The sequence below is a fragment of the Mytilus trossulus genome, chromosome 8, assembly GCF_036588685.1.
Source record: "Mytilus trossulus isolate FHL-02 chromosome 8, PNRI_Mtr1.1.1.hap1, whole genome shotgun sequence".
In the NCBI taxonomy this organism is placed as follows: domain Eukaryota; kingdom Metazoa; phylum Mollusca; class Bivalvia; order Mytilida; family Mytilidae; genus Mytilus; species Mytilus trossulus.
This window is the reverse complement of record NC_086380.1, coordinates 68,226,111-68,252,357: the sequence shown is the minus strand read 5'-3', so window position 1 is coordinate 68,252,357 and position 26,247 is coordinate 68,226,111. Positions and strand designations below refer to the sequence as shown.

Genomic DNA, 26,247 nt, shown 5'->3' with positions numbered 1-26,247 from the left:
TTACTTATGTTACAAGACCTATGTTGACATATAGCTAGGTGGCTTTTATGTTTTATTTCGTTTCGTTGGGTTACTGCAAGATAAGCAACATATATCTAGCATATCTTTTTGTCTCTTTTTTCATTCAACAACTTGTTATTTTGTAATTAAAACAGGAAAGTTATAATCCAATCACTTATAATATGGAGGCATGGATTAAATGTTATATAGGCAGAAAGAAGAAATGATAAGCAATTAACACAAAGTAAAGATTATGTGTGGTTGGGTATGAAAATACGTTCGCTATGATGATGATAATTTTTACTGTCATGAACTATATAACTATATATTGAACAAAATAAAATGATCATAACAAAGTGTATTGACAAATCGTTGTTAGAGAAGACAATTATCAGAAAAAGACTGTTTCCTTATTTTCAACAATAGGTTTACTATAACAAAAACAAAGACATATGTTCATGCGTTTTAAATTCATGTACAATATGACAAGAGCGGGAACGATAGCTCTACATAACATTTAATGAAAATGCTGATTAAGCATTTCTCACGGCTATTTGAAACTGGGAAGGGTTATGTTTATCATCTCTCTCACTTTTAAACATTCCACTCTAGTTTCCTCTGTAACAAGTGTCATTTATAATTAATCTGACAGAGCGGGAAATCATTAATGTCTGTAGTATTGTGCTACATATTGTGAAAAGGTTTCTACACGAGTTCATGTTTTAGTGTACGCAATTAACCTCCGATTCTCAACTTACATTTCGACACCAAAAAAATAATGTTCGATTCAAATATTAAGATCGATCTCCTTAAAACCACCTCTATAGGTAGACTTTTTAAGTCCGATTGAAGATCGATCCTATTCTTTTTTGTCAGTGTAAACGGGATCTAATTTATACAAAAATAATAGACAACTCTTCACTATCAAAGTCAGGTTGCTCATAATCAAAACATACTGTCTTATTTTTGTTTTTGTTTTATTTGATGTTTTATTTTTGGATCAAGAAGAGCGATACACATTATACATGCTTTATACATGGATATTCTAGTAATCATATTCAAACCAAGTTGTTTGTCTCGCCCGCAAAAAAGTCTCTGATGGCGAAACATAAGGGAGCTACCATTTGATTTTTATGGGGGGGGGGGGGGGGGGGGGGCTAGGATGAAAAATGTTGTCCTGCATTTTTTTTAGTTGTAATCTCTGTCCTGCCTTTTTATTTTTCACTCTATCCGGTCCTGCTATTATTTTTTTTAGTTTATCCCGACTTTTTTTTTTACATAAATTGTCATCCTGACTTTTTTGTTTTTGCAAGTGTCTCATCCTGCCTTTTTTTTACTCAAAACTCCTGTCCTGCCTATTTTTTTTTTCAAATTTCATCCTAGCCCCCCCCCCCCCCCCCCCCCCCCCCCCCCCCATAAAAATCAAATGGTAGCTCAGCCTCCCTAAGTATTGCCTTTTCGATGATGACACACGTCGACGTAGTTAGCGTCAACAATGATTAAGTTTCCAGGCGGTTCCAGCTAGTTTTAAAAGGGGGATCCCAAATCAGGATAAAGCAGGATTTATCTTTATGTCCCCATTATGTAAAATGCCTTGATCTTCCAAAAAAAGGGGGTTTCATCCCCCCTTTTTTTATCCACCATTGGTTTTCTGGTTACGTCAGTTTGATCAGAACTACAAATGTACTTGTGATAAATCAATAACATTTTGTATGAAGTTGCATTAAGATCAGTTCATGATATTATTTGACGACTATTTTGAGGCATTGTTCCCTAGGTCCGGTGACTTCGAATCAATAAGCAATTTTTTCATGGTTAAGATTTCTGCTTAAGTCATTTTGTGATAGATGAAATATATTCTGTAAAAAAAGGTGCATTACAATCAGTATATATGTAGGACTCGGAGGTGCGATGGGGACGTTAGAGTGCGATGGTCACGCTGAAGTGCAATGGACACGCTGACGTGTGATGGTCCTTTCGCTGAAGTGCGATGGTGTTGCAAGACGTTCCAACATTGTGACTTTTTCGAATATAACTTTCAAATACAACATTGATTTTCATACAGGAGGATAGGGTTTTGTAGATGAGTGCATGTTTCATGCTCACACAGGAAATGAAAGGAAAACGAAAGAAAGGAACGATTCAAGTCAATATTAACAGTTTTGAGCATTACATTTGGGAGTTAAAAAAATATTTTTAACCATGTCAGGCAGTAAAATATGGGGAGCAACGGGACTGAATAATGATTGTTGTCAGCAAATGGGCTATCCTATGTTAGGAATAATACTGCACGATAAATAAAACAGAAATAAAGTATACTGATATAATTTTAAAGATTAAAGTTAATTTATCTTTTAGTAAGATTCTCGTGATTAAATGTTGACAATTTAATAAAAAAAAAAATGTTAATGTTGTTTAAAATCGAGATAAATCCTGATTTCTAAAGACACCGTCGCTCTAGTATAATTGTATTGCGGTTACAGTGTAAATTGTCTGCAACATAGTAGTCCGAAATTAACCTGACTGCTCCCTACGCGTACTTCGTAAAAAAATAAATAGGAATAATTGTTGTATTTGTCATAACATTTGATAAACTGATATGAACCCTGTTTAGTGTTATCGGATAGACATACAACCTTTATAACAAAAAATCACCTCTGAACACCCTTTATCTGACTCTATACTACTGCGCGCTAATCGGAAAATGACAAATTTGAAATTACATTTACAAAATCTCAAAAAGTCTTTGGTATGACTTGAACAGAAATTACAAGATTTTTCAAACGTGAGCCTAGCAGCTTTGTAAAATCTAAATAATTTGATTTCATTTTAACAGCTCATGTACATTTTTCTTTTTACTCAACGTCGCAGATTGACCATTGCACTACAGCGTAACCATCGCGGTTCGGACAACCATCGCGATTCCGAATCCTACATATATATCACGTCTTGTTAAGGCTCTGTCCTCAAGGTTCAGTGACTTGAATGATAAACGTGTACTAACAAGTAGTTATTAATATTAATAATGTCCAATATATTAAGTTTTCTGTTGAGTTATTAGTTTGGCAAGAACTACTTGTGATAGATCAATATTTTCTGTAAAGAGCTACTTACACAGAATAGACAACAGTATTTTCTATTAAGTTACAGTACTGTCTGTCTGCACCCAAATTGTCTAAAGATGGACAACACCATTTCTAACTATCAGCATTGTTTCCGATACATCTTAGTTTTATAATAAAAAATAGTATTTTGTATGATTGCCGTTGAGACAGTGAACTATTTAACTTGATTTAAGGTTGTAAACCTTAGTTAAGGAAAATAATTCTTAAAATTGTCAGTGTGTTTATGTCAACCATTTGCATAAGTATATTCTAAGCTTTTACAGGTTACATAGATTATTTCCAATTTGTTTCAGGTAAATGCTTAGAATATATTGATAAAACTTGACTTAAACAAACGCATTACTGATTTAAAGAGTTATCTCTCTGTAATAAATTCGACACCTTTGTTTGGAATTATATCGGCAATCGTACGACCTCAAATAATGATATAAACGATACTATATACCAATAGACGTGTCAAAAAAGGCTCCGACATGAAAAATATCTAACAATTCAAATCGAGAAAACCAATGGCATATTTGATACTATTAACAGATAATTCTACGAATAACGAATATTACAGACATGAACAAATATCAATCACTGCATGAGTCCGTTCATTGGAATCTAAAACGTCACATCAAACATGGGCATAGCGAGCTAATGTAATACGATATATAAACTACCGCAAGACAGTGCCCTAGAAATATCACCGTACAGTATACGAAAATGGAAACTTTAGCAATATCCTTGTTCATATACTTCGGGTGGCGAGATAAAATAAAGAATTTGTGTAATAAAATAAAATACATGAAAAATACAACATGTATAGCTACATGTATAGATATAATATATATAATAAGAAGATATGGTATATAAATTGCCAATAAAACAACTCTGAGTCTCCACCAGATACAAAACGATGTATACATATTAACAACTATATGTCACCGTACAGCCTTTCACGATGATCGAAACTCACGCTTTTAGAAAATGTCAGCGCTATTGATCTCATTTTGCATCTCAGATTTTAATAAAAACTAACAGATCTAGTTTGTATTTAGTTCCCGTTAGTATATGCATGCAACACAAAAGAAAGACTATAGTCCAAAGAATAGTGCCAGGTCTATTTGCCCGGCCAATGCAATGCGCATGTCATATAATGTGCGTTCGGAAGTGCATGTAATATTATCTTCAGTATCACCAAGCGTGTAAATCGATAACTGATTTTCAATTTTAAGATCATGGCTGAAAACGGCGATATCAATAAATTAATGAAAAATCTGTGAGGTGTATCAAGATCTTACTAATCTTTCTGAGTGTGATAAAAATATATGTGGCGTCGACACTTCAAATTTAATAGCATCTCAAAATTTTGCGATCACATTAAAAATATGAAGTTATTCATTAATTTGGGAGTTTAATCGTGAACACTTAATTGTCTTTACAACTTGGCAGTACATTTTCCAATTTGACAATATTGCATAACTCCGCAATGTCGAATCAGAATTTTTTATAAAAGGGATCTTATTTCAATAGATACTGCATAAACAAATAACCAAATGATAACTAGTTTTTGTCCGAAATATTGGGAGAAAAAAAAAACTTTCGTGTGAATTAAAAGTGTCAAAAAAATTATGATCAGGAGATTTCTTTTTAAATCGAAAGGGAACATAAACAATTCACTAAAGTTTCATGAAAATTGTTGAAAGCAAGCCAGAAAACATGTAAATTCCCTCATTTTTATGAATAAAATCCTTACAACCAGGAAACATAAATCTAAAATTTATAAAAATCGAAAGGTATTTTACGTCAATAGATAAAAACAATTCACCACAGTTTAATGAAAAAATATTGTTCGACATGACGGACAGACAGACCGACAGATAGGCGATCAACAATGTTATAATCATATAATAACATTTGATGTATGTTTCATTATAATACGTTATTATTATTGGCCATCTGCACCTCGGTGGGGGGGGGGGGGGGGGGTAACTTCATTTTTTTTGGGGTAGGGGTGAGCAGCTGAGACATCAAGTACCCCACCCTTTTCATATATTTGGTTTATCAAAAATATATACCTTGTCATATATTAATGAATAAAAAACAGACCTATAGATATATTTGGATATTTTTCATCTTCTTGTACATTAGAGTTTACAAAAATTTTGAGTGAGGTCCCGCTCATTTTACGTTTTTGTTTAGATGCAACGCAGTCGCAATAATCACACCTTGCTTTTCCAATAAATTCTAAACTCCTCTATTTGCCACTTTTATATCTTCAACGGCTTAAATTATGAAGAAATTTCAATTTTAAAAGACAATAAATATTGTTTTATCAGATAAATGAAGTAACACTTCAGAACGTATCACTTTTACTGAGTTTACATTAATTAAAAACTGATTTGACGTTGCCTCTTGAAGGACGCTAACACTATATGCTATGGAATTTCTTCAAATGTTTCATGTATGCAAACCTTTCAATGTTTATTAGGTGGAAATGTCAAAATGATTGGATTTATTGCATATATATCTAACATCAGTGGAAATACCACATTGAATAAATAGAGTTTAATTGGTTTGACAAATAGCTGATGCATTTACAACTGATGTTTAACCATATGAACATTTGATTAGTTTCAGATACTTATAATATATATCCAGCAAGTGATAATATCAACCTATTGATATATTTAATCTGAATTTCTCGACCTTTTCATATATCATGAAGACCTATTCCAGCGGCTCATCCCTACCAGTCATTACATAGGAAGTAGCCCCCCGAGATCTGCAAATCTCGCGTTATTCCTTTTAAAAGTAATTGCATAACACACTAAAATTTATCATTCATGATGACACGAGGTCCCACAATAAAGTGCAAAGGTGAATTAAACAAAAACTTGATAAAAATCTTGTTTTTATGATCCTAGCTAAATATTGTAATTATAAGTATTAAATGCTTCTTTTTGTAACTCCATAGGGTCGTAAAAGCGTTGACCGTGTGCACATTTTTAGGATGAAGGGCTTCCACGCTTCGTACAAAATGTACTTCGGTCAACGCTTTTACACCCAATGAAGTTTATACAGAAAAAAAGTATTCAATTCTTAAAATAATACACAAGTAAGTCTCGTAAACGGGCGTATACAAATAAAGAACACTAATTTAGGACTTTAAAATTACCACTAATGTAATTTTACAATTTTTTATATAAGAATATTTTATTTCTATCATCATGCGTTTTATTCAAGAAAACCTAGAGGTATTGAAAAGTATTGCAATTGATATAAATAAATGTTTTAAAATGAGAAAACTATCATAATAATCAATAGAGTACAGATATTGTTTTAAATTTTTAAAAGACGTTGAGAATATTTGCCTGTTAATGATAGATATAAATGTTATGTCTTTTTTCCTTCTAATATGCGCGGGGCTCTGATTTGCAGGCTGTGGTTAACCGTTTAACATCTTATAATTCATATTTATATATGATTTATATCAACATCATTGTGTCAATTAACAAAATCATTGTATTGAATTACTTTGCTCTTCGTGGGCCCTTTAATTGGAATAAAAAAAGATATTTTTAAATAAATATTATCTGTTGTCCAAAATATTCAGATAAATACTGCATGCTTAGGATGTGTTTTGTTCTGAAATTCACCCGTGATATGATAAAGACAAATAATTACATTTGATGTATGTTTCATTATAATACTTTACTGCAGATCATTTGTTATTCCGTAAGCAATTGTATCAGTCAATGCAACCGCCTGTCCTGTGTGTAATCTTTAACATTCAAATCGCTGCACGCCGATCATGCTAGTGCGATAAAACCTTGAACTTTAACAATTTGCGTGGGAGTGTAAACAATAAAGCTGTCATTTCACTATCAAGTATGTAATTACCACTTAACCAACGCTTCGTGCGTGATGTTGAACACGCGCCTTATTGTCAGAATCCCTTTAATAAAATGTGTTGCTATAGAGACTATAACTACGTTCTACTAAAAAAAACATGTCACAAGACACAGCATACATAAGTAATATGACACGAATTAAATCGAAATTAGGTGCAATTTCATTTTAACTGCATACGATATTATATAATGCTAATTTAATTAATTGAAAATTTACAAAGATAATCATATTATTCCAGTAAATAGTCCAGAGTCCCTCGTTCACAACTATAAGGACTTGGTAATGTACATTATAAAAAAAATATTCCCTTACAAACCTATATGTTCTGTTCTTTAATTGTGAACTAAATTACAACATAACAGAAAAACAGTCAGGACGGTGTTGTACGACAGGACCGACATGGACTTTCTACACTGTCCCTCTGTACGATTACCAATTAAAAAACTTTTCACAAAAGCCATCATAATACGGGGTGCCGAATCTTGTGATTTTGTACTCGTATTCAATTTTGTACGGACAAAAGTGACTTTTGTTCAACAAAAATGAGTTCAGTTTAACAAAATTTGTAGAATACTACAAATTTAAAATTTTGTCATACAAAATTATCTTTTAGTGGAAAAAAGTCACTTTTGTCATGACAAAATTCATTTTTGTTACACAGACTTGACTTTTGTTACCAATTTTGAAAATTGGGTGACAAAAGTCAATTTTGTATGCAAATTAGTTTAGTTTGGATTATGTGAACTAATTAGCATACAAATTCAAAAAACAAAATTGAATCCTGTCTCACACAATTGACTTTTGTGTTTTTAATTTCCATATCAGGTAACAAGAGTCAACTGTGTATGCAAAACTTATTTGCACACCTTTTTGACAAAATTGACTTTTGTCATGACAAAAATGAATTTTGTCATCACAAAATTGAAGTTCTCATGAAACAAGTCTATCACATAGTTTTGTAAGACAAAAATGATTTTGTTATGTAATAATTAATTTTGTACAAAACCACAAGAGTCCCATTCGGCGCCCCGTACATAAAGCCTTCAACAAAGAGCGAAACACTGTGTAGTAACGAGGTAGTAACATATCGGTATAGTTAGTTAGAAAGCCTTGTCATATAACCATGAATCCTTTGATATGGTAATACTAAATCATATCGATCTCACATTAGAAATTTGTTGTTTATTTGTCATCCGATTTGCAAGTTTACGTGGTGTTCCTGGTGAAATTAAAGTAAATTGAAGAGACCAAAATTGCAATTCAGATCTGTATAATTTATAAAGAATTATTTTTATTTGTTACGTCCTTCGTTTTACAATATGCTTGCTCAGTTTTATTTTTTGAAAATTTTCAGTAACAGAAATATCTGGCATGCTGATCGTTGAGGTTACACGCCATTATTCCGACAGCCCATTAGTCCGACAGTCCATTGGTCCGACAACCCATTAGTCCGACAACCCAATAGTCCGACAACCCATTGCTCCGATAGCCCAATACACCAACAACCCACAAGTCCGACACTTATCAAGCCAAGTATTAGGGTATCAGGGTAAAATAAAACTTGTCTGTCTGTATAATAACGTTTAGATATGTAATAATATATGTTAAGAAATAACTCCGTATAAACATAAGGCTGGGGTAGTTCGAATACTTTCTATACACTCAATTCGAAATCTGTATATAGAATATAACAGAAAATATTATTTCACTTTCAAATTAAAGGGTATATAAACAGTATATAACTCAAGAACAACCAGTGATGGTGCGTGCTACTGATGATGCTCCCGCACAAATACATGTACTTCGTTGTTGAGTTGTGAATCTGAAAAAAACTCACACCGTATAGTGACTTATGTAAACCTTGAAAAATCATTGTATTGTAGTTACTGCGAAAAATGTGACGAAAATTGTCAACTTGGCCGTCATGTTAAAAGTGTTCGGTAAACAGGAATTTGTTGAGTAATGAATCTGAAAACATATCAGACGATACAGTCGACTTCAATAAACCTATCAGAAATCCTTGTAATGTCGTTCATGAAAAAAATGCAACGAAAATATCCATGGGACGGAAGGACGAACTGACGGACGAGTGGACGGTTGAATGGACGGACTGACAGAGGTAAAACAGTATATTCCCACTTTTGCGGAGCGGCGGTATACTGATTGGGTCAACATTAAGACTTTACAATACTAATATATCATAGTAATAATATGATATAATTATCTTTATAACACCGTAAGCCTCAGTCACAATCAGAGCCAAAACAAAATAGAAAAAAAACCTAGCACATTGATATCAAATAACAGTCAGTATCAAACCATGTACTATATAGTTCAAAAGAACTATCAATATAATCATCATTTGTTTCCTCTATTAGTAAAGTTTTCTTGTGTATACATCGAATATTTATCATATTTAGCATGGCTAACTTTTCAAAGTTCTGACATGTGCTAGACTAAATATGCTGAAAGAGTTCCTCCCTCAAATTTTGATAATGTGAGCATTCGATTGAAAAATTACGCTCATCCTAAACTTTATCAGCTGTACAATACGATTTTTTGAATATCTGGCATTTTCAATTCTTAATGTAATGGGTGAGCACCGATTCTTAATTAACATATGAACTTCCTGCCTTAAAATCAATGATACATTGTATCTCAATATTTCCCCCCTTGAAAACAATCTTTAAATGAAAAATAAGTGTCAATTTTGCCACAAAACACATAATTTAGCAAGTTTTTACAATTAGACAATTTGAGAAAGACACAAGCAGGACAAGAATGTCACACATTGTCTTAGATTTCTTACTAGTTGTTATTGGCTTTTACACTGCACTCGTTCTATTTGAACAGTCAAAATACTTGACTGTATATTTCTATGTCATACACAGTCACCGACCCGATATCACTTTTCCTCATGAATATTTTTAAAAGAAAAAGAAGTTACGGCAATGTTCATGTCCGTCATATTTGTTTTTCGTTTTGTTGTAAATCATCAGTCCTGCACTTCCTTCAAACATTGTAAAAGAGGCATAGTTTTCTAGATTTTGAAATAAGCTCGGGATATAAAATTGATATCACTACAAATAAATTGAGTGTCATCTCTCAGACTATGTCAGATGAGTGATACAAGGGGTAGAAAGTGTTGCGACCAAAGAGGGCGGGTAGTGTTATCCAACATCGATATATTTCTTTATGTAGTTAAAAGTGACGAAACCTCACTCCCCTGATACGCGAAAGGGGGTAACCGACGATCTAGTGAAAGAAGGTAGATCAAGACACACAAAAAAACACAGCGAACTAGAACAGCACCGACTGAGAGTGGACACACAAACAATGAAATGTAAAGAAAAAGAAAATACCCAGACACGTAAAACGAAAGAGGGAACAGGGTAAGGACTGAGCAGTTGCAATAAGCATGTTTATCAATTCCAATTTACTGAGACTTATATCCCGCATGGAAAGAATAATTGGGATCAAAACGGACAACCAAAAATATTACAGAGAACGGAGTTGGTCTTTTTTAGGGAAAATTTACCCATACACATAAGAAAAATGCAGTGTCGGAATAATGGGCTGTCTGAGTAATGGTTTGTCGGAATAATGGGCTGTCGGAGTAATGGTTTGTCGGAATAATGGGCTGTCGGAGTAATGGGTTGTCGGAATAGTGGGCTGTCGGAGTAATGGGCTGTCGGAATAATGGTTGTCGGACTAATTGGATGTCACCATCGTGGACATAGTTTTTAAGAGTTTTATTTAAGATGTTTTTATTAATTCATGTATAAATTTTAATCAAGAACATCTTCGCGCATTGTTATGACATTTTATCGAAAAAAATATTTTCAAATTTTGAAAGATAAAAATCATGAAAGTTGCTCAAGAAGCCATGTGCAATTCAGTTCCAAAGTATAGCCCATTATAGTAAAGATTTTTTAACAAATCTATCAAACAGAGATATTGTCAATGATAAATCTATTTATTGTACATGTATATAATGATATGTGTCCATGACCAATCTAATTAAAAACCAATCTCTCATCGCTCCCGTTTTCTGATATGTCGCGTCCGTTGGTCCATGACTGACTGAATTGTAAATGCAATCAACTTAAACATTAAGCCAAAATAAGTTTGCTTATGCGTTTGTTGTTTTGGGGCTTTTTATTGTTTTTAATTTGTTTCTGATTTTTAATTTACCATTATATGTGGTCATATGCCTTTTCTTAATTTGAAAATGTGTGTATATCAATGTATCAAAATCTATTATACAGAGAGTGCTACATAAAGATTTCAAACTTGACTATGAGTAAAGGGAGATAACGCTTTCTAATCAACTATATTACAAATAACTGTAATATAAGCCACATTATTTTTGCATGTAATATTACTGATATGCGTTATATTACTTGGATAAATAATCGCCTGGACTGTTAAACATCAGGAAGTAAATATTTTGCATTCAAAATGATATACATGAGGGTTAAACATGTGTCTCATTATGATCAAACTTAAGCAAACTAAAATAAAAGGTTAATGCAAACAGAAAACGAAAGTAGATTGAGAAAATAAACGATTTACCATAATTATAGTATTTCAAATCTCTTAGTTTGATAAAATGATGTAAATACGACATAATTACGCACCAACAGTGTTATTTTAAAGTGTTTTAAATGTAAAAACAATGTTATACCTGAGATTCATTAAACCAGTACATCTAGCAGCGGACGATAATTTGTCATGTGACCAATATGAGTCAAAGATTATTTATAAACTTATCGCGGTTTATTTAAACGTACTAGTTACTTACGGAAACAAGAATGTTTTCAAAATTTGTGTATGTTCCCTGACGAAAACATTTTTGACCAAGCAACTGGCAATATCTACACGTAATATGATCAGGAGCCAGAAAATTCAGTGGTTGTCGTTTATTTATGTGTTAAATATTTGTTTTTTCGTTCATTTGTTTACATAAATAAGACCGTTAGTTTTCTCGTTTGAATTGTTCTACATTGTCTTATCGGGGCCTTTTATAGCGGTATGGGCTTTGCTCATTATTGAAGGCCGTACGGATACCTATAGTTGTTACTGTCTGTGTCATTTTGGTCTTTTGTGGATAGTTGTCTCATTGGCAATCATACCACATCTTCTTTTTTATATAGATAGAAATGATATAGGAGTGTATAGATGGTGTCAATCGGTTTTTTTTTTACTTTTCTAAATCTATTTTGCCTATTTTTCTCTTTTTTTATTCACCATTCCGATCTCCTTTCTCTTCTGGAGGAGGGAGGGAAAAGGGGTTTCCTTATTTGTTGGGCTTTAATTCTGTACTATTTTTTTACTTCTATTCCTATTTTATAAACATCGTTCCGCCCTTCATGTAGAAAACCAATGACCAAACTACATCAATGACTGATATAAGGTTTAACTGTTTTCATGTTCTCTTGAATTCTATAATTATTTAGCTTCATCCTTATTTGTTTTTATGTTTTTGAAATGTAACTTGAAAGATACAACATATATGTCTTTGTGTTATATATGTGAGCTGTTCTGCCATCAGACTCTTTATAACCGTGTTTTAATTCACTTTGCGAATTGCTGTTTGATTTGTTCTTCATTGCCTAGAGATATACGGGGATATTAAAGATCTCGCAAAACATATTTAACCCCGCTGCATTTTTGCACCTGTCTCTAATCAGGAGCCTCTAGCCTTTGTTAGTCTTTAATTTTTAATTTTAGTTCATTTATATATTTTGGAGTTTAGTATGACGTCCATTATCACTGTACTGATTTATTTTTCTTTAAGGGCCAACTGAAGCACGGATGCGGGTTCCGGATTTTCACACTGCATTGGAGACCCATTGGTTGTCTTCAGCTGTTTTTTGCTTTATGGTCAGGTTGTTGTCTCGTTGACATATTCACCATTCCATTCTCAATGTATGATATTATATTTAGTTTTTTATAAAGATGCGATAATTTTTTTATATTTATGCATTTTGTGCGAAAACATACACTATAGATAAAAGAAGTTGTGATGTTAGGACCAATGAGACAACTCGCCATCGAAATCACAATTTGTATAAGTAAAACATTTTAAATCAAAGTACTGTCTTTAATATCGATCCTTGGTTCACGCAGAACGACAAGCTATAAAGGTCCCTAAAATGACGTGTGTAAAACCATTCAAACGGGAAAACCAACAGTCTAAGATATATATAAAAAAAACGAGAAACGAGAACACTTTTGACCCACATCAACAAAGAACATCCACTGAACATCCGGTTCCTGACTTCGCACATTATGATACATGTGATTGGTCGGTAAGTTAATGAGCTAAACAAAATGTTTAACACGTTATCCGAAATTTCAATTCATTGTTGTTGTTTAACTTCCTGTGGCAAATATATCATTTTATTTTTTTTCAATAGTCAGGATTTAACATCACCCTTACAGCACCACCTGACTAAGATTGTACAGGGTTTCAAATATTTAACATCATAGGACTATTGTTTTATCAAGATTAACACAATCGAAAATATTTTTTTTGAAAATCTCTTTTTTTTTCCTCTCTCTCTCTCTTTCACTCTCTCGCGCGCTCTCTCTCTCTCTCTCTCTCTCTCTCTCTCCCTCTCTCTCTCTCTCTCTCTCTCTCTCTCTCTCTCTCTCTCTCTCTCTCTCTCTCTCTCTCTCTCTCTCTCTCTCTCTCTCTCTCTCTCTCTTTCTGAGACTCTTTCTCTCTTTTTTCACAATCTCTTCATATAGAAATATCTACAGATAATCTAATAGAAAATAAAGGTTTACATGTGCTATATAGAGAATAATACATGGCAAAATCCGTATCATATGTCGTATCATCCCGAGACATCAATATCAGCACGAGGGCTTTTAGGCCCGAGGGATGATATTGGTCGAGGGTGATACGGCATGTGATACGGATTTTGCCATGTATTATACGCTTTATCATATATTTCAACAGAAGAGTATTATAGTATATGAACTGTTTTCTGATCCATAGCACTGGGTTACCTTCAGTTCTGTTTTTGTCTTGTTTCAAAGCTTTAAAATAACTGCTCAATTATTTATACGAAGCACCTAGGTTACCTTACAATCTGTTGTTTTGAAAATATTTTGTTTATTATTGTATATATTTAAGTGTTTTGCATTTTTTATAGTTGCATTGAGTGTGCCAAAAACATGTTGTAAAAACTTGATGTTCGTGACGTCACATACAATATGAAAACTTGATGTACGTGACGTTACATACCAAACAATGACGTCATTCCAAAAAAATACCTATTTTTAGAAAAAAAATTCTGAAGCAAAAAAATATCCTAAAAAACTGACTTTAGTTAAAAAAAAAAAAAAAAAAAGATATGCGATACGGGGTATGCAATACAGGTTTAGCCATGCGATACGGGGTATGCAATACAGGGTAGGTGATACAGACTGGAAAAAAGAACCTTTATTAGATATACAAAATAGCTGTATTTTGTACTAAATATATGATAAACATACATTACATATTGTTTGCTCTATTCCATAAAAAGGTGAAAAAGATATATATTGATATAAATTTTGTTGTTTAAGATTACAATTCAGGATAAATAAAAAGCATAGGGGCCCAAAGTTTTTCAAGTTCAAAAACTTTGTTGTTTTTTCTTGCTGTATATAACTCTAAGTTATAAAACTTTTTCAGTCTATTTTTTAATTCAATTGCATTTGGAAGCTTTTCTTCTAGCTTGCATTTATAAATGTATGTTTTGGCAAAAATTACAAGAAAATTTAAAAATAAGCTTTCTTCTACAAAACCAAGAAAAAAGTATTTTTTGTTAAATTCAATGTTTACATAGAAATTTTTCAGACAACCACAAAACAAATATAAAACATTAGATGTCACTTGACAATCATAAAATAAATGTCCAATAGTTTCATCTTCACATCTACAAAAAGAACATAACTTTGTATCTTTGATTTTAATCTTATATAAAAATGTATTTGTAGGAATAGTCCTATGTAAAAACTTATATTGGAAATTATACAAATATGTATCTCTACAACCTTCCTGAAGTATACAAAAGTATTTCTTCCAGTCTTCAATGCTAGAATGCAGCTCTTCCTCCCATTTTGAAAATTTTACAACTGGAGGATGTGCACATTTTACAATAAGTTTATTATATATGCATTTGATATTTTTACTCCTAGTAATTTTCTAGTGGCAAATATATCATGCATGGTCAGTCTGAGACCAAATTTGCAATGCACAACATTAGGAACTTCGCAAGTTCTATAAAGTAGACATTTAATCGGAAGGATGGTTGGGAAATCCGATCTGCAAACTTAAACTAAAATGAAGCATAGAGCATGTTGGATAGGAACAGACGTGTTAGTGACCTTCTGTTGTTGTCTGTTCTGTGGTCGGGTTGTTGTCTCTATGACACATTCACCATTTCCATTCTCAAATTTATGTATCTCAAATATATTTATTTCTATGATAATGTCGCTTAACAACTACCATAGAATGCTATAATGTAATTTCAGCTGAAAGGAATCAGAGCTTTGCATGAGGAAGATACATTCCTTAATTTATAATAATTTCTAATATTTTGTAACAGCAAATTTTTATAACACAAAACATCCGTTTTTTCATGCCAGTACCGAAGTACTGGCTCCTAGCTAGGCTGGTGATACCCTGGGGGACTAATAGTCCACCAGCAGAGGCATCTACCCAGTGTTAGTATTAAAATTAACGGTACCAATTTTCTTGCACCAGATGCGCATTTCGACAATACATGTCTCTTCAGTGATGCTCGTGGCCAAAATATTTGAAATCCAAAGCTTATATAAAAGATGAAGCGCTATAATCCAAAAGGTCCAAAAAGTATAGCCAAATCCGTTAAAGGAATCAAAGCTTTGCATGAGGGAGATACATTCCTTAATTTATAATAATTTCTGATATTTTGTAACAGCAAATTTTAATAACACAAAAAAATCCGTATTTTCATGCCAGTACCGAAGTACTGGCTTCTGGGCTGGTGATACCCTCGGGGAGTAAAGGAAGCTGACATTATCTGGGTTTTTTTTGTAAAGTTTTGTATGCAACCAAGTTGAACCCTCATTGTCAATTTTAAGTTGCAAGTAAAGATATGAGGCAGATTAAGCTATACGCGGGATCTCAACCCTCCCCTATAATTTAACAGTGGTGTAACAGTACAACGTGAGAAAGAACTATAAAGATAACCAGGATAACAATTAACTATAAATAAAGTAATATACTGGTGTTCAAAATTCATAAATTGATTGAGAGAAAACAAAGTAAGGTAACCGAGTGAAACAATCAACTATGAGTGGAAAACAAAAGAACAACAGGAGCAGTGGAGTGCATCAAAACAATTTATTTGAATTGAAAACAACTACCATATTCCTAACTTCGCACAGACCATTTTAAGTTATCATGATGGGCTTGAACTTTGTTTAACGGCTAAGCCGAACTTTCTCCAACAAGCGTCGTATGAAATGTATTAAATCTACAACACAAACAAAATGAATTAAAGAGCTGATCCTTTTCTTTTTGTGTAGGTATTTAGGGTTCAGATACTGATTTTGTGCCATAGATAGATTCACCATATCTCGTATTTGTGTTTTCTATTATAGTATATGTTCACATGTTAGCCAATTTAGAACAATTTTTCGAAACTTTATTTATCACTCACTAGTTTATAAAATTCAAACAATTTGGAATCCTTATTTCCCATTCCAAATTTCTAAATATGATGTCGATGTATATCTAAACCATTACACACACACGTGTTATAAAAGATAATAATTGCCATTCAACATCATATACTAATTTCGATTTTTATTAAGTATTTCGGACAGAAAAACTATGTCTCCACTTTATCGTATGAAATCTCCTGTAATAACACAACATAGCACAACTGAACAAATCCAAACAAAATATACCATAAAACATTACAAAAGAAAGATCGACAGACGTATAAATGACAGAAAAAAAAAGAAATTTGGAGTTCATGTTTTGATAAAATAGTTTTTAAAAAGAAAAATATTCTTGCAACGGAATTTAAACATAAACTTAACGATTTCATGTGAGGATATGGATGGTGTGTATGAAATACAACCATGCTCATCTGTGTAAAATGTGAGGATACGGATGGTGTTTACTGAATACAATCATGCTTATCTGTGTAAAATGTGAGGATATGGATGGTGTTTACTGAATACAATCATGCTTAGATGTGTAAAGTGTGAGTATATGGATGGTGTTTACTGAATACACTCATGCTTAGCTTTGTACAATGTGATGATAAGGATGGTGTTTACTGAATACACTCATGCTTACCTGTGTAATGTTAGGATATGGATGGTGTTTACTGAATACAATCATGCTTATCTGTGTAAAGTGTGAGGTTATGGGTGGTGTGTACAGAATACACTCATGCTTAACTGTGTACAATATGAGGATATAGATGGTGTTTTTTTAAAACAATCATGCTTAATTATCTGTGTATAATGTGAGGATACGGATGGTGTTTACTGAATACAATCATGCTTAGATGTGTAAAGTGTGAGGATATGGATGGTGTTTACTCAATACACTTTAGATAATCTGTGTTAAATATGAGGGTATAGATTGTGTTTACTGAATACAATCATGCTTAGATGTGTTAAATGTGAGGATATGGATGGTGTTTACTGAAAACAATCATGCTTATCTGTGTTAAATGTGAGGATATGGATGGTGTTTTCTGAATACACTCAAAGTTATCTGTGTAAAGTGTGAGGATATGATTGGTGTTTACTATATACAATCATGTTTATCTGTATAAAATGTGAGGATATCGATGGTGTTTACTGAAAAAAATCATGCTTATCTGTGTGAAATGTGAGGATATGGGTGGTGTTTACTGAATACAATTATGCTTATCTGTGTTAAATGTGAGGATATTGATTGTGTTTGCTGAATACACTCATGATTAGCTGTTTAAAGTGTGAGGATATAGATAGTGTTTATGGAATTTAATCATGCCTATATGTGTTATATGTATTATAATGATGGTGTTTACTGAATACACTCCTGCTAAAGTGTGTAGTGTGAGGATATGGGTGGTATTTTACTTAATAAAATCATGCTTAGATGTGTACAATGTATGGATATGGATGGTGTTTACAGAATACAATCATGCTTAGCTGTTTACAATGTGAAGATATGGATGGTGTTTACTGAATACAATCATGCTTAGCTCTTTACAATGTGAGGATATGGGTGGTGTTTACTAATAACACTCATGCTTACCTGTGTAGAATGTAAGGATATGGATGGTGGGTATTGAAAACAATCATGCTCATCTGTGTAAAATGTGAGGATACGGATGGTGTTTACAGAATACAATCATGCTTATTTGTGTAAAATGTGAGGATATGGATGGAATTCACTGAATACAATCATGCTTTGCTTTGTACAATGTATTGATAAGGATGGTGTTTACTGAATACACTCATGCTTACCTGTGTAATGTTAGGATATGGATGGTGTTTACTGAATACAATCATGCTTAGATGTGTAAAGTGTAAGGATATGGATGGTGTTTACTCAATACACTTTAGATAATCTGTGTTAAATATGAAGGTATAGATGGTGTTTACTGAATAAAATCATGCTTATGTGTGTAAAATGTGAGGATATGGATGGTGTTTACTGAATACCATCATGCTTATCTGTGTAAAGTGTGAGGATATGGGTGGTGTTTACTGAATACACTTAAGATAAGCTGTGTAAAATGTGAGGGTATAGATGGTGTTTTCTGAATAAAATAGCTTATCTGTGTAAAATATTATTGTATGGATGGTGTTTACTGAATAAAATCATGCTTATCTGTGTAACATGTGAGGATATGAATGGTGTTTACTGAATACAATCATGCTTAGATGTGTTAAATGTGAGGATATGGATGGTGTTTACTGAATACAATCATGCTTATCTGTGTTAAATGTGAGGATATGGATGGTGTTTTCTGAATACACTCAAAGTTATCTGTGTAAAGTGTGAGGATATGAATGGTGTTTACTGAATACAATTATGCTAATATTTGTACAATGTGAGGATATGGGTGGTGTTTACTGAATACAAACATGCTTAGGTGTGAAGTGAAAGGATATGGGTGGTGTTTACTGAATACAATCATGCTTATCTTTGTAAAATGTGAGCATATGGATGGTGTTTTCTTAATACAATCATGCTTATCTGTGTTAAATGTGAGGATATAAATGGTGTTTACTGAACACAATCATGTTTATCTGTGTAAAATGAGAGGATATGGATTGTGTTTACTACATAAAAACATGCTTATCTGTTTAAAATGTGAGGATATGGGATTGTGTTTACTGAATACAATCATGCTTATCTGTGTTAAATGTGAGAATGGTTGATGGTGTTTACTGAATACACTCATGCTAAGCTGTTAGTATGAGGATATGGGTAGTGTTTACTGAATACAATCATACTTATCTGTGTGAAATGTGAGGATATTGGTGGTGTTTTACTGAATACAATCATGCTTAGCTGTGTACAATACGAGGATATGGATGGTGTTTACAGAATACAATCATGCTTGGCTGTGTACAATGTGAGGATATGGATGGTGTTTCCTGAATGCAATCATGCTTAGCTGTGTGAAATGTGAGGATATGGGTGGTGCTTGAATACAATCATGCTTATCTGAGTAAAATGTGAGGATATGGATGGTGTTTCCTGAATACAATCATACTTAGCTTGTAAAGTGTGAGTATATGGATGGTGTTTACAGAATACACTCATGCTCAGCTTTGTACAATGTGAGGATATGGATGGTGTTTACTGAATACAATCATGGTTATCTGTGTAAAGTGTGAGGATATGGGTGGTGTTTACTGAATACGCTCATGATAATTTTGTACAATGTGAGGATATGGATGGTGTTTATTGAATAGAAACATGCTTAGCTGTGTAAAATGTGAGGATATAGACGGTGTCTATTGAATACAATCATGCTTATCTGTGTAAAATGTGAGGATATTGGTGGTGTTTGCTGAATACAATCCAGCTTATTTGTGTAAAATCTGAGGATATGGATGGTGTTTACTGATAAAAATCATGCTTATCTGTGTAAAATGTTAGGATATGGATGGGGTTTACTGAATAAAATCATGCCTAGCTGTGTAAAGTGTGAGGATATGGATGAGGTTATCTGAATACACTTAAGCTTAGCTGTGTTAAATGTGAGGATATAGATGGTGTTTATTGAACAAAATCACGCCTATTTGTGTTAAATGTGAGGATATGAATGGTGTTTTCTGAATACACTTAAGCTCAGCTGTGTAAAATGTGAAGGTATGGATGGTGTTTACTTAATACAATCATGCTTAGCTGTGTAAAATGTGAGGATATGGATGGTGTTTACTGAATACAATCATGTTTAGCTGTGATAAATGTGAGGCTATGGATTGTGTTTACTGAATACACTCATGATTAGCTGTGTAAAGTGTGAGGATATGGGTGGTGTTTTCTGAATACAATCATACTTAGCTGTGTAAAATATGAGGATATGGGTGGTGTTTACTGAATACACTCATGCTTAGCTGTGTAAAATGTGAGGATATGGATGCTGTTTACTGAATACACTCATGCTTATCATGCTTATTTATCCAATACTGCCGAAAATATTTTATGCAAAAAAAAAAGAAAAGAGAAAAAACAGTTTCTTCCTTTACAAAAAAAGCAAAACGTGAACATAAGATCACTGACTGTTCACCAAAAACATGTTGCTGTATTTTTGTTTGCTTTTGAATTGAAATTATCGACTGTGAATAGAATAAGACAATGATTATGTTATCGTATTAGTAATAAATTCCATATGTGGGGTCCTGTAGACATTAACACCTTAAAAAAAGTTCTCTGTTTTTTTTCAGTTTCTGATATATTCATTATGTTATTCAATAACTTAGGTAAGTTTTTGTATTCTAGTCTTTTACTTTTTCTGATGTGCATTGGACATTTACCTTTTTATGTTTCTTTGTTGAATACTTGTTGGTTTTAAAAATGATTAAGATTATAACCTAATATCGACTGCTGTACCCCTTTTTTTGACATTTTACCTATTATATATCTTTCACACATAGACTGAGAAGAATATGACAGTTGTTATCCATTTGTTTGATGTGTTTGAGCTTTTTATTTTGCCATTTGAATACGGATTTCCTTTTTGAATTTACCTTGGAGTTAGGTATTTTTTATAGTTTAATTTTTACAGTTCAGTAAATAATTTCATCTCATAAAGTAATATGTAACCGATTATTTGTTTTGTGGCATTGACGCAGATTGACGACTTTAATGTAAGATTTCCGACATATGTGATGAATTCACCTTTCCAATTATAAACACTTGAAATGTTTCTGCAGTAACATACCCAATGTCGTTCAATTCTCAACCATAACGTTACGCTCGTGCATCTACACGTTTAACCAGCTTCATTAACACATGAAACATGAGTTAATTCCTAACACAAAAACTGATCTTTTATGTCATTTTTTGGTAACAAACAAAAGAACTGCCAATTGGACATGCTTTGATACTATATCTGCACTTGAATTTTTACTTGATAACAATTTTGTTCGCTTTGGAGTTTCCGTATATCGTCAAGTTATTGGAATTCCAATGGGGACTTACTGTGTGCACCACTTATTGCGGACCTATTTTTTTTTATTGTTATGTGTTACAATTAAGGATTAAAATCAGCAAAGACCAATCGAAACACCATTTGATACACAAATATCTAACAATACTTTTAGATATTTGGATGATATATTGGCTCTCAAAAATGACAACTTTAGTGTGTATACTAAAATAATTATCCTGTTGAACTTACTTTTAATAACGCTTATACAAGCAATGACGACTGCCCTTTCCTCGATCTTGATATATATTTCATTAACGGGAATCTTAATACAAAACATTATGATAAAAGAGATGATTTTTCATTTCCTATCGTTAATTTTCCATATTTAGATGGTCACGTATCCTTGTCACCATCTTACGGTGTTTATGTATCTCAATTTGTATGATTCGCTGTGTATTTAACAACGTATTAGATTTTAGGGAGAAACATTTATGTATTCATGAAAAATTATTACATCAGGGTTTTCGATATCATAAACTAGTCAAAACATTTGAGGGATTGTGTCTGATATTCATATGATGAAGACATAACCTCTCAATCAGTTTTATTGAGGTCTGGAGCTGGCATGTTAGTAGCTGCTAGTAGTCTGTTGTTATTTATGTATTATTGTCATTTTGTTTATTTTCTTTATTTCATATTTTGACATCGGACTCAGACTTTTCTTAAACTGAGTTTTACTGTCCGTATTGTTGTGCGTTTTTTTTCTTTCTCAATTGGCTAGAGGTATAGGGGAGGGTTGAGATATCAAAAAACATGTTTAACCCCGCCGCAATTTTGCGCCTGTCTTAAGTCGGGAACCTCTGGCCTTTGTTAGATTTGTTCTTTTTAAATTTAGTTTCGTGTGTATAATTCGGAGTTTAGTATGACGTCCATTGTCACTGTACTAGTATACATAATGGGTAAGGTGCCAGCTGAAGGACGCCTCCAGGTGCGGGAGTATCTTGCTGCATTGAGGACCTATTGGTGGCATTCGGCTGTTTTCTGCTCTATGGTCAGGTGGTTGTTGCTTTGACACATTCCCCATTTCAAATCTCAATTTTATTAAACAGTTTTATGATGTAAAACGACTGACACCGACACTTCATAAGCCCTACGGTCAACATGAAAAATGTGTTGACCGATATTGATATGTTTATGACCAAACTCTCTAACGACATGTTTTTGCCCTGATCTTTCGATATCGTTGATGCATACATGACAGGATACGCTTTTGCTTTCGACAGCCGGTCTATGCAGCTCCATTAGGTGTAATAATTAATAAATGGAAATACAACGGTTTTTTTATAGATTACATCGTAGGTTTTTTCCTCTTTGAATTGTATAACATTAGTCAATTTTAGGGTAGTTTACAGGTTGCTGTTCGTTGTGAGGCAAGGCTCCGTGTTAAAAACAATATGTTGACTTACAATATATAATGGTTTCCTTTTTATACATTGTTACTTGTATGGGGAATTGTCGGATTAACACTCATACCACATCATCTTATTTCAATATGCTGTTTTCATTATCATGTTGCATTTGATTTCTAAATGTTTTCTATCTATATTGTCTAATAAATCATCGATATCTAACCACCTGGAGAAATATGAATCTGTATATCAATATTAAGAAAAGGAAAAATAAGCTATTTTATTTTTGATTATGGTATTATTTAAAGATGAACGTCTCTTTTTTAATATTAAAATATTCATTATTTTTGTTGTCAAATACACTTATTACGTTCATTCGTGCCAAATTTTTATATCAGTTTGAAAAAAGACGCATATCATCAATATTTATGAATTACAAAGTAATATTAAAATCAAGAGAATGTTGTATGATTGCCATTGGGACAACTATCAATAGAGACCTAAAAAAACATACATTTTAGCAACTATAGGTTACCGTATGGCCTTCAACAATGAGCTTAACAGCCATACTGCATAGCAGGTTATACAAGGCCCGACATGGTAAAATGGGAAATAACTGAAGTGAAGTTATAGAAGATCAATTTAAATTATCATACTCAATTCTTAAATTTTAAAACGACCATCCGTTTTCACTTTAAAGGTTTGGTGACCATACACTGTGATTCATCCAAAATCAGTTCACTAAATAAATCAATATCCAATAAGAGTTGCTGAATTCATCTACATCATATTACCAATCTCTAAGGGGTATACTTGATCTCAAAAACAGACCAAAACAATAACAATATTTTTTTAATTTTTGTCTTTATTAATTATTGCTTCTACTTCATATGTTGTAAGTGTGATTGTTTTAAAGCAATTACATGTTTTACGACTAAATCACTTGTAGTTAAACAAAAGACTGGGTGTATGAACATCGAATGTTCAAGACTTCAACACATTTTTATATGATAGAAAAACAAAGGATACGGAATATCCATCCATGACATAAAATCAGTACATGCACAACACAAAACATACAAAAAGCAAAGGTTATATTATGTTTCTTTTCAAAGAGAATATCGTATCAGCTCATTAACTTGAAACGTCATAAAGAAATGCCTCTTTTGTTATATTCGCAATTAGAAGCTTGTTATTTTTTCGATTAAAGAACAAAGCTTGTGGCCATTGAGGACCATCTTTCTCTGCCAGCAACAACCTGTGTTTGTTTCCGTCTGGTGAAATAACAACGACATTGTGAGAATGAAAGCCTGATACATAAACACGTCCGTGATTGTCTACCGTAATACCCAGTGCACCTTGAAGAAATGGTTTGAGTTCTGATTTCCATTTTAGTTTTCCCTGAAGATCACAGCATATTACTGACTCATCTTTGTTTATATAATAAAGTTGATCTGACCATACTGCAATGCTGCTATATTGACGTATTGTAGCTTTAACTAGCTGTGTCACTGAGTCGTCATCTAAACTTACAACACATAAACCACTGTTATATCCATTATAGAACAATTGTCCATTGTTGTGAGCTATTCCATAAACCGATGACCCGCATTTAATCGTTTTTTCTTTTTTTCCGGTTTTCATATCGATTATCGTGATTGACTTGCCACTGCCAGATGTTACGATAAAATTTTGACTGTCCTCTATATAGTGTATATGAGATATTAACGATCCTGTCTGTAATGTAAAATCGAACGACCCGTCGGTTTTCATCACATTTATTTGGCCACTAAAATAGCAGGAAAAAATCATTCTGCCATCAGGTAATAAGGAGCAACTATTAATATTTTCTCCAATTGTTTTAATCGTCTGTCTTAAAGTTAGTTTAAGATCATCAACGGTAGGAACATGTGTGGTAGGCACTATTATCTGTGCTTGTTTGTTCTTCCGTATTATTAGCGTTGTATTACTTGACCTGGTATCTAAGATAATGGTTCCCATCTTGTTTAGAGCGGTAGGTAGATTTTCGAAAGTGTTTTCTTTTTCAAAAGAAAGGGTAACATTGTTCGTTTTGTCTTCTTTCAACAAGGATTCTATGAGCTGTTCGTTTTTTGTTACATCTTGTTGGATGTGTTTCATAGACAAGAACGTCTGAAGGTCTGAGGCATGTTGTTTTATTTTATCTAAATTGGTCTGACATTCTGTTATCTCCCTTTCTTTCTCTTGTATGGATGATATTAAACAGCTGATTTTTTTGTTTTCCTTTTCCTCAGCGGCATACAACTCTTTCATTAGAATTTCCTGCAGTTTATCGAGATGATTGTTTATCAACATTCGTGTCTCCTTGATCTCCCTTTCTATTTTTGTTTTGTTCTCCTTCAGACTTTTAATGTTGTTTTGACGATCTTTTCTTATTCTCTGTAAATTTTCTGAAAGCTCCGCAAGCATGTGTTCCATTTCCAAGAATGCGCTTGATGATTTAACATTTCGAATGACGTCATCAATAGCGTTCAACTCTCTGCAATTGTCGTGCGTTTCAACAACACATCGTCTACAGCATGGACAATCGTGTTTCTTACAAAATATAACGTATTTTTCATTGTGCTTTTGGCACGTTTGAGTAATTTCCAATATTTTGGAAGGAAGCTTCTGATACTCGGATATTTGAACAATAATGTGTTCTCTGGTCCCCCTCGAAGCTGCATGATGCTCTTTACACTCCCCACAAAGTCCTTCGTCGCATTCCGAACACCAGACTACAGAGGGTTTGTTGATGTTGCGGTATTCACATACTCCACATAAGGTCAACTTACTCGACATGCTGCAAAAAAGAAGAGTGAAAACATTGATTTCACGTTAATTAGCTTAAATCTTTTGTATAGATTAATTGGACATGTTTTTTTTTCATTCAATCATTCATAATGTTCAATAGAGACATGTCGTAAACTCTTCGATAAGGAGTTCTATGTATTCTTTTCCAATTAAAAGCTAAAGGTTATTCTTTTTTTTTGTAGTTTTTAGTGTTATATGTCTTACATACATTTAACCCCTAATAGAGCTTTCTTACAAATTGACGAAAGGTACGAAAGAACGTGAAGGGAACACGTATTTCATTTCTACAATAACCACTGGTATTAAAGAGATAATAGT

General features: G+C 33.0%; 2 protein-coding genes across 2 annotated transcripts in view; both read right to left on the bottom strand.

Moving 5' to 3' along the window:
- LOC134681317 (transcription intermediary factor 1-alpha-like) overlaps window positions 1-11,756 on the bottom strand; it is a 39,360-nt gene extending 27,604 nt beyond the window's left edge. Inside the window, exon 1 of the mRNA XM_063540892.1 lies at window positions 11,713-11,756. Within this exon, the coding sequence (XP_063396962.1) occupies window positions 11,713-11,723 (11 nt within the window). The 5' untranslated portion in view covers window positions 11,724-11,756. The remainder of the gene's footprint in view (window positions 1-11,712) is intronic.
- A 12,187-nt stretch (window positions 11,757-23,943) lies between these two features.
- The window catches only part of LOC134681316 (uncharacterized), a 33,851-nt gene continuing 31,547 nt past the window's right edge, over window positions 23,944-26,247 (bottom strand). Inside the window, exon 2 of the mRNA XM_063540891.1 lies at window positions 23,944-25,918. Within this exon, the coding sequence (XP_063396961.1) occupies window positions 24,232-25,917 (1,686 nt within the window). The 5' untranslated portion in view covers window position 25,918 and the 3' untranslated portion in view covers window positions 23,944-24,231. The remainder of the gene's footprint in view (window positions 25,919-26,247) is intronic.